This window comes from Babylonia areolata, chromosome 3 (genome assembly GCF_041734735.1).
Source record: "Babylonia areolata isolate BAREFJ2019XMU chromosome 3, ASM4173473v1, whole genome shotgun sequence".
NCBI lineage: Eukaryota > Metazoa > Mollusca > Gastropoda > Neogastropoda > Buccinidae > Babylonia > Babylonia areolata.
In genome coordinates this window covers 45,317,752-45,332,451 of record NC_134878.1, presented here as the reverse complement: position 1 = coordinate 45,332,451, position 14,700 = coordinate 45,317,752, and the positions used below count along the sequence as shown (strand labels likewise).

Here is a 14,700-nt window from a genome sequence, read left to right as displayed (position 1 = left end):
TACGTATAGACTACGCTTTTCTGTGACAAAAGAACAGACCTTCACAGCTGCCCCTGCACACACCCAATATATGGCGCCTGAATGTCATTTTGAGTAGGACGTGTTTTTAATGAATGTACGTTTTCCTTTTAATACCGTAATGCGTCTCACTGAATGCAACATGTTATATAATTTTCCGGCAAGCAATGTCAAGAGAAAGCTCAAAGAGAGAGAGAAATAACGGTGGGAAGAGAGATAGAGTTGTGAATAGGTGCTGTGATTATAACACTGAAAGAACACACACACACACACACACACACACACACACACACACACACACACACACAGAGAGAGAGAGAGAGTATTTCTCTTGAATGGCTGTCACATGATTATAACACAGATAGAAAGAATCAGACTGAGGGACAGACAGACACACAGACCCAGAAAAAGGAGAGAAACAAGAGAGAGAGGGAGTGTATGTGTGTTTGTGTGTGTGTGTGTGTGTGCGTGTGTGTGTGTGTGTGTGTGTGTGTGTGTGTGTGTGTGTGTGTGTGTGTGTGTGTGTGTGTGTGTGTGTGTTTGTGTGAGGAAGAGAAACAGACAGATAGATAGAGACAGGGAGAGACAGTGACAGAAAGACAGAGAGAAAGACAGAGAAAGACAGTTCTCGTGAATCACTGCCATGTGGTAAAAAAAAATACAGTAAAAAATAAAAAAATAAAAAAGAGAGAGAGAGAGAGAGAACTGAGAGAAAGGGGCAGAAGGAGTGCGAGAGACAGACAGAGACAGACACAAGAGACAGACAGACAGAGACAGACACAAGAGAGACAGACAGACAGACAGACACAAGAGAGACAGACAGACAGACACAAGAGAGAGAGACAGACAGAGACAGACAGACAGACAGACACAAGAGAGACAGACAGACAGACACAAGAGAGAGAGACAGACACGAAAGAGAGAGAGAGACAGAGACAGACACAAGAGAGGGACAGAGACAGAGACAGACACCAGAGAGAGAGACAGAGACAAGAGAGATACAGACAGAGACAAAAGAGAGACAGACAGACAGACAGAGACAGATACAAGACAGAAAGAGAGAGAGAGAGAAAACAGACAGACAGACAGTGGGTAAAGAAAGACAGAAGTAGCGAGAAAGAGAAAGAAAGAGAGAGAGTGTTTTCTATGTTCTTCTGAACGCCTATGAAACATATCTGAACACAATATCGTCGTAACAATCTGATAATTTCACTCTTGTACAATCTACAACAGGACAGATGAAGATAAGATATAATTGTACGAAGAATGTGTTAAAAAGAAAACCACTCAAACAGCATCGTATTGCAAAAGGTATCGGGGTGGAGAAGGGGTGAAAGGAAAGAGAGACGAAGAGAGGGGAAAGACGGAGAGAGACACGCAGATCTTGGTAGAGAAAGGGACACACACAGAGACAAAGAGAGAGGGAGAGACAGACAGGCAAATAAAAGGAGGGAGAGAGAGAGAGAGAGAGAGAGAGAGAGAGAGAGAGAGAGAGAGAGAGAGAGAGAGAGAGAGAGAGAGAAAGAGGTAAAGATCGAAACTTCGAAAACGTTTTTTTGTTGTTGTTTTTTTGTTTGTTTGTTTCTTTGGTCTTTTGTTGTTGTTTTTTGTTTGTTTGTTGTTGTTTGGTTTTTTTACTGAGACATGCAGATAGAGACAGACAAACAGACTGAGAAAAAGATATCAAAAGAAAACTTTAGTCACACAAAAAATAATACAAAATAAAAAGATATTAAAAAAAAGGAAAAATAAAATGATTTTTTTTTAAACCCACCTGAAAAATGACCACGAGAACACAGTACAGACAAGACACTGCAGAACAACTACTGAACAGGTGGGACTGCCGCACACATGACTTACCACATCGTCATCATCCACCTGCGGAGGATCTGCCACAAAACAAAATAAACAAACGCATTAATAAATGGATAAACAAAAACAAAACATATCTTATATATATATATATATATATATATATATATATATATATATATATATATATAGATAGATAGATAGATAGATAGATATCTCTGTGTGTGTGTGTGACAGAGACACACACACACACACACACACACACACACACACACACACACAGGACACACACACACACACACACACACACACACAGGAGACACACACACACACACACACACACACACACACACACAGGAGAGAGGGAGAGACAGACAGACAGACAGACAGACAGAAACAGAGACAGAAGCTGACAAACGAATTATGAAAGAACAAGATTAACACATAATTTCATTCGGGGGGAGGGGGGGGACTGGTGGTGGGTGTGGAGGGAAAAAACGAAAGAAAAGGGACAACCTTGCTATTCATTCCTACGAACTGCTTTGGGAAGGTTAGTTCATTTCTTTCTTTCTTTCTTTCTGTCTATCTTCTGTCCTTATGTGTGTATTAGGAAAAAAAAAGAATTTTTTTTTGTTTGCCCTTTAATAGTTAGGTGAAAATGTTCTTAGTACGTAAACTATATCATTAGTAAATGATCAGATCTGTAAATGAATAAATAAACGCATTAAGACACTAGAAGAAAAAAAAAGCATATCAATTCAATACACGAATATGAAAACAAATCAGATTATGTTTTGTTAGGCTATAAACACACTAAGATATATCATAACTCAACATTCAAACAAATCTAAAGTCATTTTGTTTTGCTAAACACGCTTGCCTTAAGTTCGTCTCGAAATGCTTCTGACGTCAATCTCGGGAACTATGCCGAAACTTAGGAGAAGTAAAGTCGGTAATGTTCAACTTTAGAATACTAAACTCAGGGGGGCTGTTTAGACGAAAAACAAAGGGTGTCTTAGGCTCACCTCGATGCGCTAAGTTGAATGGAACCCTCAGCTAAGCTGTACGACCACTACTTTCCCATGAAACTGCGACAATTTTATACACAGTAAGGTAGTCTTCAACTTTAGAATAAAACACAGAGATTGATGACGCGACCACCCGCGTGATCAGCAGTCAAAATGGCTTGCAGGTGGTTGCTCTGGCTGTGATCGGCTGAGCTTACTGTGTATAAAATTGTCGCAGTTTCATGGGAAAGTAGTGGTCGTACAGCTTAGCTGAGGGTTCCATTCAACTTAGCGCATCGAGGTGAGCCTAAGACACCCTTTGTTTTTCGTCTAAACAGCCCCCCTGAGTTTAGTATTCTAAAGTTGAACATTACCGGAGAAGTCACACACAGAACATGTTTAAAAACGAGAAAAAGATTTTTCAGGAAAAACGTCAACACTCACCAACTTGTACAACAACGACAGACGCCATCACGATTATGAATCCACGTCACTTTTACCAGTCGTAATCCGCACAGAACCAGTTCCTAAACCACACACCTTGAAGACGTCATCGCTGCCAATGACGTCATACTGACAGGTTCAAACACCGCGAACACATCACCAAATTTAAATCCACAGGAATCGTGTCGACACAACAGCACGCGCGCACACACACGGAATTACACACACGCGCAGTCTTGAAAATGTCATTTTGGTGAAACTTGCAGTTTCACCGCCATAGTCACCGCATCAGCGCCTGAAAAAAAACAAAAAAACAATACAATAAAATATTCATGTTCACTTGTATTGAGAATGAAAAATAAAATAAAATAAAATATTCATGTTCATTTGTATTGAGATGGTTGATAGAAGAAAAGTGACAGAGCTGGCATATAATAACTTATGTGATTAGATAGCTGGTTGACTGGTCGTTGACTGAATTTGGGGGGAGAATCGCAAAGAAAAAAAGAAAAACCCCGTGTAAATAAATCAGAGGAGGAGGAATTTTGTTTAATGTCCCGTCACACATATCGGTGATTGAAGACATTTTGTTAAAGTATTTATGAATACATTTGAGTATTATCGGTTAGAAGGGGTGGGAGATGTGAATGGATGGAGGGTTGGGGAAACATGGGTAAATGAGGGTGAAATGTGGGTGAAATTTGAAAAAAAAAATCTAAATACAATTACAGGAAATTACTTAAAGGACTTCGTAAAAGAGAATAAATCAGCGCGTATGTAGTTGAACGATTAACTGACTGCTAGTCTGTTTGCTCTTCATTGCATGACTGATTGCTGGCTTGTCTACCTGACGAATTCACTGATAGTCTACTTGCTTGTTTATTTGACTAATTCGCTGATAGTCTTCTGGCTTGTTTACTTGACTAATTCACTGATAGTCTCCTTGCTTGATTACTTGACTAATTCACTGACAGTCTGCTGGATGGTCCACTGATAATAATTTCAACCTCGATAAACACAAAACTGTCACACACACACACACACACACACACACACACACACACACACAAACACACACACACACACACACACACACACACACACAACCCTGCAAATAAACACAGGTCATGACATGGGATCTTAACCATCAAGCTCCTTAAGGTAAATAAGACAACAGCCTGTGCTGAGGACGTCAGCTCTTCCACTGGGTCACACAGTCATCACGATCACATCATCATACACAACACATTCCCGTAATTTTAACCTATTGTGGCCCACTCGGCCTGAACCACGGACTTAAAATGACTATATACGTCCGTGGTCTGAACACGTTCAACACGTACAGACCTGCATGTGGCCAGGCTTCTTCAATGCGTCCCGTTACCTCTGAAAAACGATACGGGCTATGGAGTGTCATCGTCAATCAGCAAGAATGGCCATGCATGAGTCAACACAGTTCTCCGTTTGAATGCGTTTTTGATGATCTGGTTTTGGTTCTGAAAACCTAGTCTGTCCCCGGCGTTTGACAATAAGTGACAGTCCATTTCAACGTTCTATGCTTCATTCATCTATGAATGACGAACTACCCGGTTGATTCTGCAACCTTGAGGATACCGCCACGATGATCACACCGGGGAATGACGTCGGAACGGAAAGCAATGGGACAGAAATGACACAGAGGTTACACGTGGTGACTAATGCACAAACAATGCACTGCAATCATCCGTCAAATAAATCATTTGGGTTGTTTAAAAGAAGAAACAAAGAATGAATAATTGCAGGGAAAACAAGCTCTGGTCCAATTAAAAAGTATATATATATATATATCGTTCGGTGGGTTATGGAAACAAGAACATACCCAGCATGTACACCCCCTAAAATCGGAGTATGGCTGCCTACATAGCGGGGTAAATAAAACGGTCATACACGTAAAATGTTAAATGTCTGAGTGTGTTTATGTGCGTGCCTGAAATTTGATTGAATGAAACAGGAAAAGAATGATGAGCGCCCAGTGGCAGCTGTCAGTCGGTTCTACCCAGGTAGGCAGCTTGTTGTGCAAATGACCCCGTGTTTGTAAAGCGCTTAGAGCTTGGTCTCCGACCGAGGATAGGCGCTATATAGGTATCCATATCAATCAATCAATCAATCAATATATATATATATATATGTGTGTGTGTGTGTGTGTGTGTGTGTGTGTGTGTGTGTGTGTGTGCACGCTGTCCTGAGCATAACTCAAAACACTTGACTGAACTATACTGTTGAGAACGAAAACAAGCAGTACGTCAGGGTCTGCTGAAACCCAAACCACTCGCTGCGAATACTGCATAATTCACAACAGTACATAAAAGTGAGGGCATTCAACTGTTTTAATGACAAGAGAATTTTCTATTGTTGAAAATTTGAAAGGCTGAACCCTTTGTGAAATGCTCGTTTAGAGCACGCAAACACACACACATACACACACACACACACACACACACACACACACACACACCAATCCCCCTCCAGCCCCTACCACACACACACACACACACACACATCAACTGTGTCCGCTCGGCCAGGAAATCAATGAACCGATTTCAAATTTAAATCAAGCAGTTCCGATCACCACTCTTCTAACTCACACCACCCATGTAAAGAGAGAAAACTATTAACCGAGGGAGTCATATCCACGTGTGCAGCCTTTTCACAACCAACCTTGCAATCAACTAATGTTCACATGGAACAGACCTACTTTATCTTTCTTAATGGAAAACATAAAAACGAGAATCAAGTCACATCTAGGTGCTGTCGATCATAACAGATACAAGAGCAAGCACCTTGTGAAACAAAAAGACCCCAGAACCCGCCCCACTCCTGCTATGCTCCCCCCCCCTTACCCACCCTCAACACTCATCGTGTGCGTCGGACTCCATTGTGGGCTATTCTGTGAGTGATGATTAAGCCTTTGGGTGCAAACATAATTACCAATCGGATCTATAGAAATGTGTTGCATTGCATTGCAATGTATTGCATGTATATTGTGTTGTACTGTACTGTATTATATTGCATTGTACTGTACTGTGCTGTGCTATATTATAGTGTATTGTGCTGTGCTGTGCTGTGCTGTGTTGTGTTGTGTTGTATTGTATTGCATTGTACTGTACTGTACTGTTCTGTACTGTGCTATATTATAGTGTATTGTGCTGGTTGTGTTGTATTGTATTGCATTGCATTGCACTGCATGGCGTTGTATTGTGTTGCATTGTATTGTATTATATTGTATTGTATTGTATTGTATTTGGCAGAATTTTTATTTTTCGTCCGTCGATCACAGGTAGCAGGAATTCAACTCTATCCTAGCGATTAATGATATATCGATGTGCAAGGATAGACTGGGGGGGGGGGGGGGGGGGGGAAACCAGCTCCAACAACAAAGAACACAAACAACAGCAAGAACAACAAAAGAAAACGGCAACAGCAACAGAAACGCTTGACACTTCTGACGTCAATCTTTTCTCCTTTTCTTTTCTCTACTTATTTTTTTTCCCATGGGAAATGAGAAAAACGCGAGGATGGTGGAAAGGGTGAGAGGGGTGGGAGGCTGGAGGGAGAGTGGGGGAAGAGGGTCATGGAGGATTAACCAGACTGTCGGCTCTTCTGTATAGTTTCAGCTCTGCCACACGAAATCGATACTGCATTTCCTGGAAGGAATTCACAAACGGACTTCATCAACAAGGTTTTTATTTCCTTCTTTATGCTTCTTGCTGTTTTTGTTTGTTTCAAACGCACACAAACGCACGCACGCACGCGCACGCACACACACACACACACACATGTACGCACGCACGCACACGCACACGTACACGCGCACGCACACGCACACGCGAGCCATATCGATCGTTTGGACCCAAACGATGACTATCATTTTCTTCACCGTGAAAAAGAGAATATATTACAATAGAAGGGCAACGGGAAAACTCATCATTGCAGAAACGTACTAAACAGGGAAAATTTGGGGGACCATTGCCGGAAAAAATATCCTTAAAAAAAAAAAAAAAAAAAAAAAATGTGGGTGATTCAGAATGAACCTGTTTGCAGATTGGTTCGGTTACTGACTGAACAAAAAATATATATGAAAATATCGTTAAACGATCTGAACTAAACACTGGAATTCACCCACCCACCCCCTCTCCCCATCTCTCTCTCCCTCTCGTTGTTCACCAAGCAGTTGTGATATACGATGTGTAAATATATCTTTTAGGTGCTGTAAATGTCAATCAAATACAGTTATGTTTCATGATGTGTATTATGTATTACTTTGGCTAGGGTATGCTATACCTACTTAAAAGAAGGTATAATCTATCAATGTTGTGTATTATGTATTACGTAGCTGAACGAATGTTATCTCATAAGGTATGGTGCGTTGTCTATGATGAATTTTTAACACCCTTTCATAATGGCACATAAATGGAAAAAAAAATCCATACATCTGTATGTGTATATGTTTGTGTTTTTTTGTTTTTTTGTTGTTGTTGTTTGTGTGTGTGTGTGTGTGTGTGTGTGTGTGTGTGTGTGTGTATGTATGTGTGTGTGCGTGTGTCACACACACACACACACGCACACTCACACACTCACACAGACAGATGGCAAAAGAGGAGAGAGAGTCTCGTGGAAAAAAAGTGACCAATAGTGAGACGTAGACAGAGAAAGATATAGATATGGACACTGATATGGGAAAACACACACAAACACACACACACACACACACACACACACACACACACAGACATACAAAGTGACGTTTGCCAGAAACGTCACTACAAGTGGCAAGTAGCGTCACCGGCTGAAACCAGACGAGTGCCCTCACTGCACAAAAAGAGATTAACCCCGGCTCTGCGATAATCCATTCGATTCCTAAGCAATGGGAACGCTGCGGTCAGTGCATGTCGACCTTCCAGCTGAACACAACACACCGGTGCCAACCCAGGCCTGAAAGAGGCATTGTGCGATTTTTGTGAGGCTTCACCGAGGGCACGTCTTTGACTGGCATGGTCTATGTAACTGGTCTACTTTTCGTTTAAAAAAAAAAAAAATTTTCGGTTTATTGCGCGAACACACAGGCACGCACACGCAGAAATGTGTGTGCGCGCGCGCAAACACACACACACAGACACAAACACACACACATACATACATATATACACACATACATGCATACACACAAACACACACTACGTAAGTACATACATAGGCCCTACGTAGGTACATACATACAAACATACATACATACATACATACACGCACCAGGGCTACCATATATATAGGGATATAGTGATAACCTTTGTGCATTATCCAAGGATAGCGAGAACGCACTGGTTAAAAGACCACATCACATAAAAAATTAAACATTCACATCGCATTCAATGCATATTGAAGCGAATGATTAATATTCCATACTCAGAAAACACACAGACACGTTACATTTAATGGTTATTGAAGCAAATGATTAATATTCCATACTTTGAAAACACACAGACACGTTAACTGTAAATTCATCGAGGGGTGGATGAGGAAAACAACAATGAAGGAGGTATGTAAAAGAGCCAAACCCACACACACTCACTCGCGCGCGCGAGCTCGCGCGCGCAAGCACGCGAGCGCGCGCAAGCACACACACACAAACAGTGTTTATTGACTTGCATGTAGCGGAGATGAAAAAAATCGGTGCATAAAAGTAAAATTCTCTTTAAAACTATATGAATTATCTGAAAACTCTAATTCGTCAATTGAGATTTTGGGAATATCTTCTTCTTATTAGTTATCATTATTATTATTATTATCATCATCATCATTACTATTCTCATTCGTTTATATATTAATCCATATGTTTATTCTATTGTGACCATTGCCGCTATCAGCCACCTATTCACTAACATGTTTTCAAAGAAGAAACAGCCAAATATAATATACAAAATAATAAACATGTTCACGGCATAGAAATAAAAGGAAACTACATCAGTCGTGAAGTTCGGAGTTCTGGTATCACGCCTAGTCGTTGCTTTAAACTGCATTAATTTGTGTTTCCCACTGATCATATAAACCATTCGTATCAACTTGGAAAGGTTTCTGTGAAACGAAACAACACATTGAACCTCGTGAGAGAGAAGCGAAATCAAGTCACAGCTGTACAGCATACACTGCTTATACTTTACAAAATTCACCAGTAACTAAAACAGGACTACAAGACTGCTTCATAAACTTACCCGTGGAAGAAGAAAAAAGTCACATTCATTAATAAACAGCACAAAACTTCCCGAGCACAAAATATCTTCCACAGTGTTCCACACATACACACACACACAAACTGTTCAAACAACGAAATCACGACTCCTTCCCTCCATTCAACAACAACCTGTCGTCTGCTCGCACCGCAAGCCAAAGCCAATCCAACGAAATACCGAAATCCTACCCAATCAGTCTTTGGCCCAGTCACACAGCCTAGCAACTTCGCCATGATTGATCCCTTGGTGCAATACACCACGCGAGGGGCCCACCACGCTGATCAGCGGGGAAGGGTCGGCACGAAACACACAGACCTGCTGAAAGGACGAGAAAGCAGAGACGCGTGGGTCGCGCCTTCTTTTTTTTTTTTTTTTCAGCTCACTGTATTTTTTGTTGTTCGTTTCTTTCGTGTGTTTTTTTTCTTTGTTCTTTTGTATGATTTGTTTTTTGTTTGGGGGGTAGGAGGGTTAACAGTTGCAACGGCACATCGGAAGAGGAGGGGAGAAGGGGGGGGGGATGGGGGTGGGGGGCAGCAAACGTAAAGGTGTGCAGTCAGAGTGTGTAACTTGATTTTTGTTGTTCTTTTCTTTCCTTTTTTTTTTGTTTTGTATGATTTGTTTTTGTTTGGGGGGTGGGGGTGGGGTTAACAGTTGCAACGGCACATCGGGAGAGGGGGAAGAGAGGAGGGGAGGAATGGGGGTGTGGGGGTTGGGGGGGGGGGAGCAGCAAACGTGAAGGCATGCAGTAAGAGCGGTTCCCAACTAAAGAATAGCGAAACGACAAGTTCGAGTTCTCAGTAGAGAATAGAACCCCACCACTCCACCACCCCACCCACTCCTACACAAACCTTCCTTCCTCTTTTCTTTTCTGTTCTCCTCTCTTCCAAACCTTCCACAACCACCCCCACTCCTCGCCCCCCACCCCCACCCCTCCTCCCCATCGCCCACCACCATGTTCAATAACACCCTCTTTTCTCTCTTGCCCCACCCCCACCCCCCCTGCCCCCTCCACTCCACCAGGTACCAACTCCTCTCTTCCCCCACCCCTACCCCCACCCCTCACACACCACGGCTTTTCCTGCATCTCACTTCTATTGGACACTGTATGTATGGGAAAGACGTTTGGTTGCGGGAGGGTGTGGGGTTGAGAACGGGTGTCTTTCGTAATTAAAAAAAAAGAAAGAAGATAATAATAAAATAAATTAACATAAAAACACCTGCGCTGGCGGTCAGTATCTGTTTGAAGTCGTGCTTTATCTACCCCGGATTCGGCAACCATGGGGGGGAGATCAAGAGTGGGGTTCATTTTATGCACATAAAGGAACGACTTGTCTGTAGTAGTTTTTGCCTAAAATGTGAAGGCTATTGGTGCTCTCTCTCTCTCTCTCTCTCTCTCTCTCTCTCTCTCTCTCATGAATGAATGAATGAATGAATGGCATCATTACCCTTAATGCTTTCCCTCCGTTTCTATTCCACGGGTCAGACAGACAGTTATCTTCTTCTTCTGCGTTCGTGGGCTGCAACTCCCACATTCACTCGTATGTACACGAGTGTGCTTTTACGTGTATGACCGTTTTTACCCCGCCATGTAGGCAGCCATACTCCGCTTTAGGGGGTGTGCATGCTGGGTATGTTCTTGTTTCCATAGCCCACCGAACGCTGACATGAATTACAGGATCTTTTATGTGTGTGTTTGATCTTTTGCTTACGTATACACACGAAGGGGGTTCAGGCACTAGCAGGTCTGCACATATGTTGACCTGGGAGATCGGAAAAATCTCCACCCTTTACCCACCAGGCGCCGTCACCGAGATTCGAACCGGGAACCCTCAGATTGAAAGTTCAACGCTTTAACCACTCGGCTATTACGCCAGACAGACAGATATACCTACCACCCATACCAGACGAGGTTTGCCATACCCTCATTACAACTTCATTTGTAAAGATCCAGCAGTTTTCAATCACCCAGAAACACCCAACGTAAACACCTCTGCCCATGCATCTTAACGTGTTGTCGTTCTGTCGGTGTCAGTGAAGCGCTGGACTGGACAGGTCTCCTCCCCCCCCCAACCCCCCCCCCCCCAACCCGCCCCCGCCTCCCCCCCCCCCCCAATCCCCCTTGACCCCATCCACTTTCCTGGGTTGGTAAGAGAGCTAAGTTTAAAGACCTTTTGGCTGTGATGGCCCTTGTGTGCATGAGTGTTTGTGGGTTTACGCAAGTGGGTTACTTTTTGCACTTAAAATGAACCCCACCCTCTCCCCCAACATAGTTGCGTAATCCAGGGTAGGTAAAGCAGAACATGACAGGTGCAACAGGTGAGTGGCTAAAGCATTGGGCTTTCAATCTGAGGATTCCAGGGTGGAGTAGATGTTGGAGATTTTTTCCGATCTCCAATGTCAACAGATGTGCATAACTGCTGGTGCCTGAACTACCTTCGTGCGTATACGCATGCATAGGATCAAACACGCACGTTAAAGATCCCCGTAACCCATGTCAGCGGTCGGTGGGTCATGGAAACAAGAACATATCCAGCATGCAAACCCCCAACCCCCATCCCCAACCCGAAAACGGAGTATGACTGCCTACACGGCGGGGTTAAAAGCCCATGCAGAGGTTCAGGACTTGGACTCCAGATCGATGAGGGATGCGTCGTTGTACGAGAGGGTCAATGTTTTCCTGGTATGGTCATACCCATCAGCCATCCACAGGGGATGGGCGTGGACTTCATATCCGATATCATTCCAGCATGTGGCCGGAAATTTTCTGGCCTATACCCGTCATGAGACAAAACCGTGCTGTGGAGGAAAAGCTAGCCTGTCAACGCACAAGTAAAATCACTCCGGAAGATATTCCATGCATGCAAGTTCGTGTTCGGGAATCGGCGTCAACAGAGGAATCTTGCCCGCGGGCTACCTCTGATTGAATCACTGCGAAATCAAAACTCAGTCCGACAGAGAAGGTTGGATTAAATACTATGGACAACACACCTGGTTCCAATACCACGTGCCTTATCGATGAAAATACGTGCGTCGACAGATTTATCGATCTAAACGCGCCTAAACCCGGGACATTAATTGATTAATTTCACAATCACAGACACTTTTGAACACCACCACTAAACTCGTTAGAACAGACGTGCTAAAGGCGCCACCTTCAGTAGCCATTCTCTTGTAGTTAACTAAAGTTTCGACAATCTTGCTATTCTCTTGTAGTTTACTTCAGTGTCAATCGACACAATTCCCATTCCCCTGTAGTTAACTAAAGTGTCGACAATCTCCCCGATTTCCTGTAATTACTAAAGTATTGGCAGCCACCCCAGTAATCTCCCCATCCCCTGAAGTTAACTATAAAAGAAATCTCGGGTGGTTAACTAAACTGTCTACAATCTCCCCATTCCTTCGTAGTTAACTGAAGTATCAAGTCTCCTATCTATGGTTGTTTTGGGGACTGCAGACCATGTTTTGTCAAAACTGTCGATGGGGCATTGCAAAATGGGAAGGGTTTTTCCCATAGAAAAAAAAATCAGCAAACAAACAAAAACTGTTTTCGCATGGTAGTCTTAGAGGATTATGATTTGTGACGTTGCCACCCACCCCCTCCATTTGCACTGGAACTTGAAGACAGTACACAGGGTACAAGATAAGACGAGAGCTTTCTGGTTGGTTCCTGCCAAATCTTGCATGGTATTTCATTTGCTTTTTTTTTTAATAATTGAAATGAAATGTGTATAAAGATAACAAATATCAAACCACCAACAACAACAAAACTGACTTTGAACAACAATGATAATCCAGTCTTCGATAGTGCCGTTTCTTTTCGTGTTTTTTTGTTTTGTTTTGTTTGTTGTTGTTGTTGTTCTTCTTCTTCTGCTTCTTCTTTTTTTATTATATATTTTTTCCCGTCAGTAGGGTTTCGAGGATTTTTCGGCTGGCAGTCAAGCTTTAATGAGAAGCCAGAGCGAAATGTGAAGACATCATGCAGAAAGAATGTTAAAGACCAGAAGATCTGTGGGAGAAGATTAGTTTGCCGTGGTCAGTGAACCGAGACATGTAGTGCTGGAGACCTACAGGTGTGTGTGTGTGTGTGTGTGTGTGTGTGTGTGTGTGCCAGGTATTGATACCGATATCTGTTGTTTCTTTGTGCTCGCTCTCAGCGGTGGCTTGGACTCTTTACAGACCCGACCGTGCTCTTTGCAAAAGCAGCTTGAGTTTCAAAGACGAACTGCTTCTGTTTTTGTAGTTACAGGGTTATTATAGTTGCTACCTTTATTTACAGCAGATTCTGTGTATGTGTATATGTGTGGGTGGGAAGGGTGCATGGTGGGTTGGAGATTGTGGGGAAGTGTGTGTATGTGTAAGCACGCATTCGTATGCGTTTGTGTAACAATAATGGTTTATTCAGTTTTTGCAGGCCACCTGGCCCACATGAACAGGAGAAATTATATCTTTTGCTATATTCTATGCGTGTGTAGTAGTAGTAGTCTTCAGTTTAACGTCTTCCACTTTAAGTGATATTAGACGAAAAAAAAAAAAGGAGGGGGGATGGAGAGGGGGGTGGGTGGAGGGCGGAGTGTGGTGGTGGGAACGGTATTGGGCAGAGGGTGAAGAATGATGTGTGTGTATGTGTGTGCGCGCGTATGTGTGTGTGTGTGTGGGGGGAAAGATACAGAGCATTGGAAAAAATAAGACATTAAAAGGGGAGTCACAATATAGAAGAAAACGCTAACATTAAACAACTGTAACAACTATAACATGCAGCAAACCTTCTGCAATAGCAGATAACATCTTGAAATTGTCAAAAATACATTCAAAAGAATTTTCCGAGAAGTTTGGTAACAGACTCTGACATTCAAAGAGTATGTGTTTACTTGAAATAGATTCTCCACATATTCATTTAACATCTCTGCTGAACTTTGTTATAAAAGCGTTCAGCTTTATCCTGTTTGATAATGCCTGAATTTGCCTTAATCTGAATATATATATTATTATTATTTGATTGATTGATAGGTTCCGGTTGCTGAATATTATTTATACTTTTATTTAAAACTTTGCCATTTTGCTGGTATACTTCCCTAACTTTGCTCCGTGATGCTTTTTCTAGTAAGCGGTACCCCTCTTGTACAGACAAAGGCTTGCAGCCCTGTCAGCCCATTCAT

At 42.5% G+C, this 14,700-nt stretch overlaps 1 protein-coding gene across 7 annotated transcripts in view; it reads right to left on the bottom strand.

Moving 5' to 3' along the window:
* The window catches only part of LOC143280583 (regulator of G-protein signaling 22-like), a 132,128-nt gene extending 122,462 nt beyond the window's left edge, over positions 1-9,666 (bottom strand). For all 7 annotated transcript variants that reach the window (XM_076585290.1, XM_076585291.1, XM_076585286.1 and 4 more), the window contains exons 1-3: positions 9,527-9,666; positions 3,282-3,576; positions 1,879-1,907 (exon numbers count right to left, since the gene is read on the bottom strand). In XM_076585290.1, the coding sequence (XP_076441405.1) occupies positions 1,879-1,907; positions 3,282-3,309 (57 nt within the window). In that variant the 5' untranslated portion in view covers positions 3,310-3,576; positions 9,527-9,666. The remainder of the gene's footprint in view (positions 1-1,878; positions 1,908-3,281; positions 3,577-9,526) is intronic.
* Positions 9,667-14,700: the final 5,034 nt, after the last annotated feature.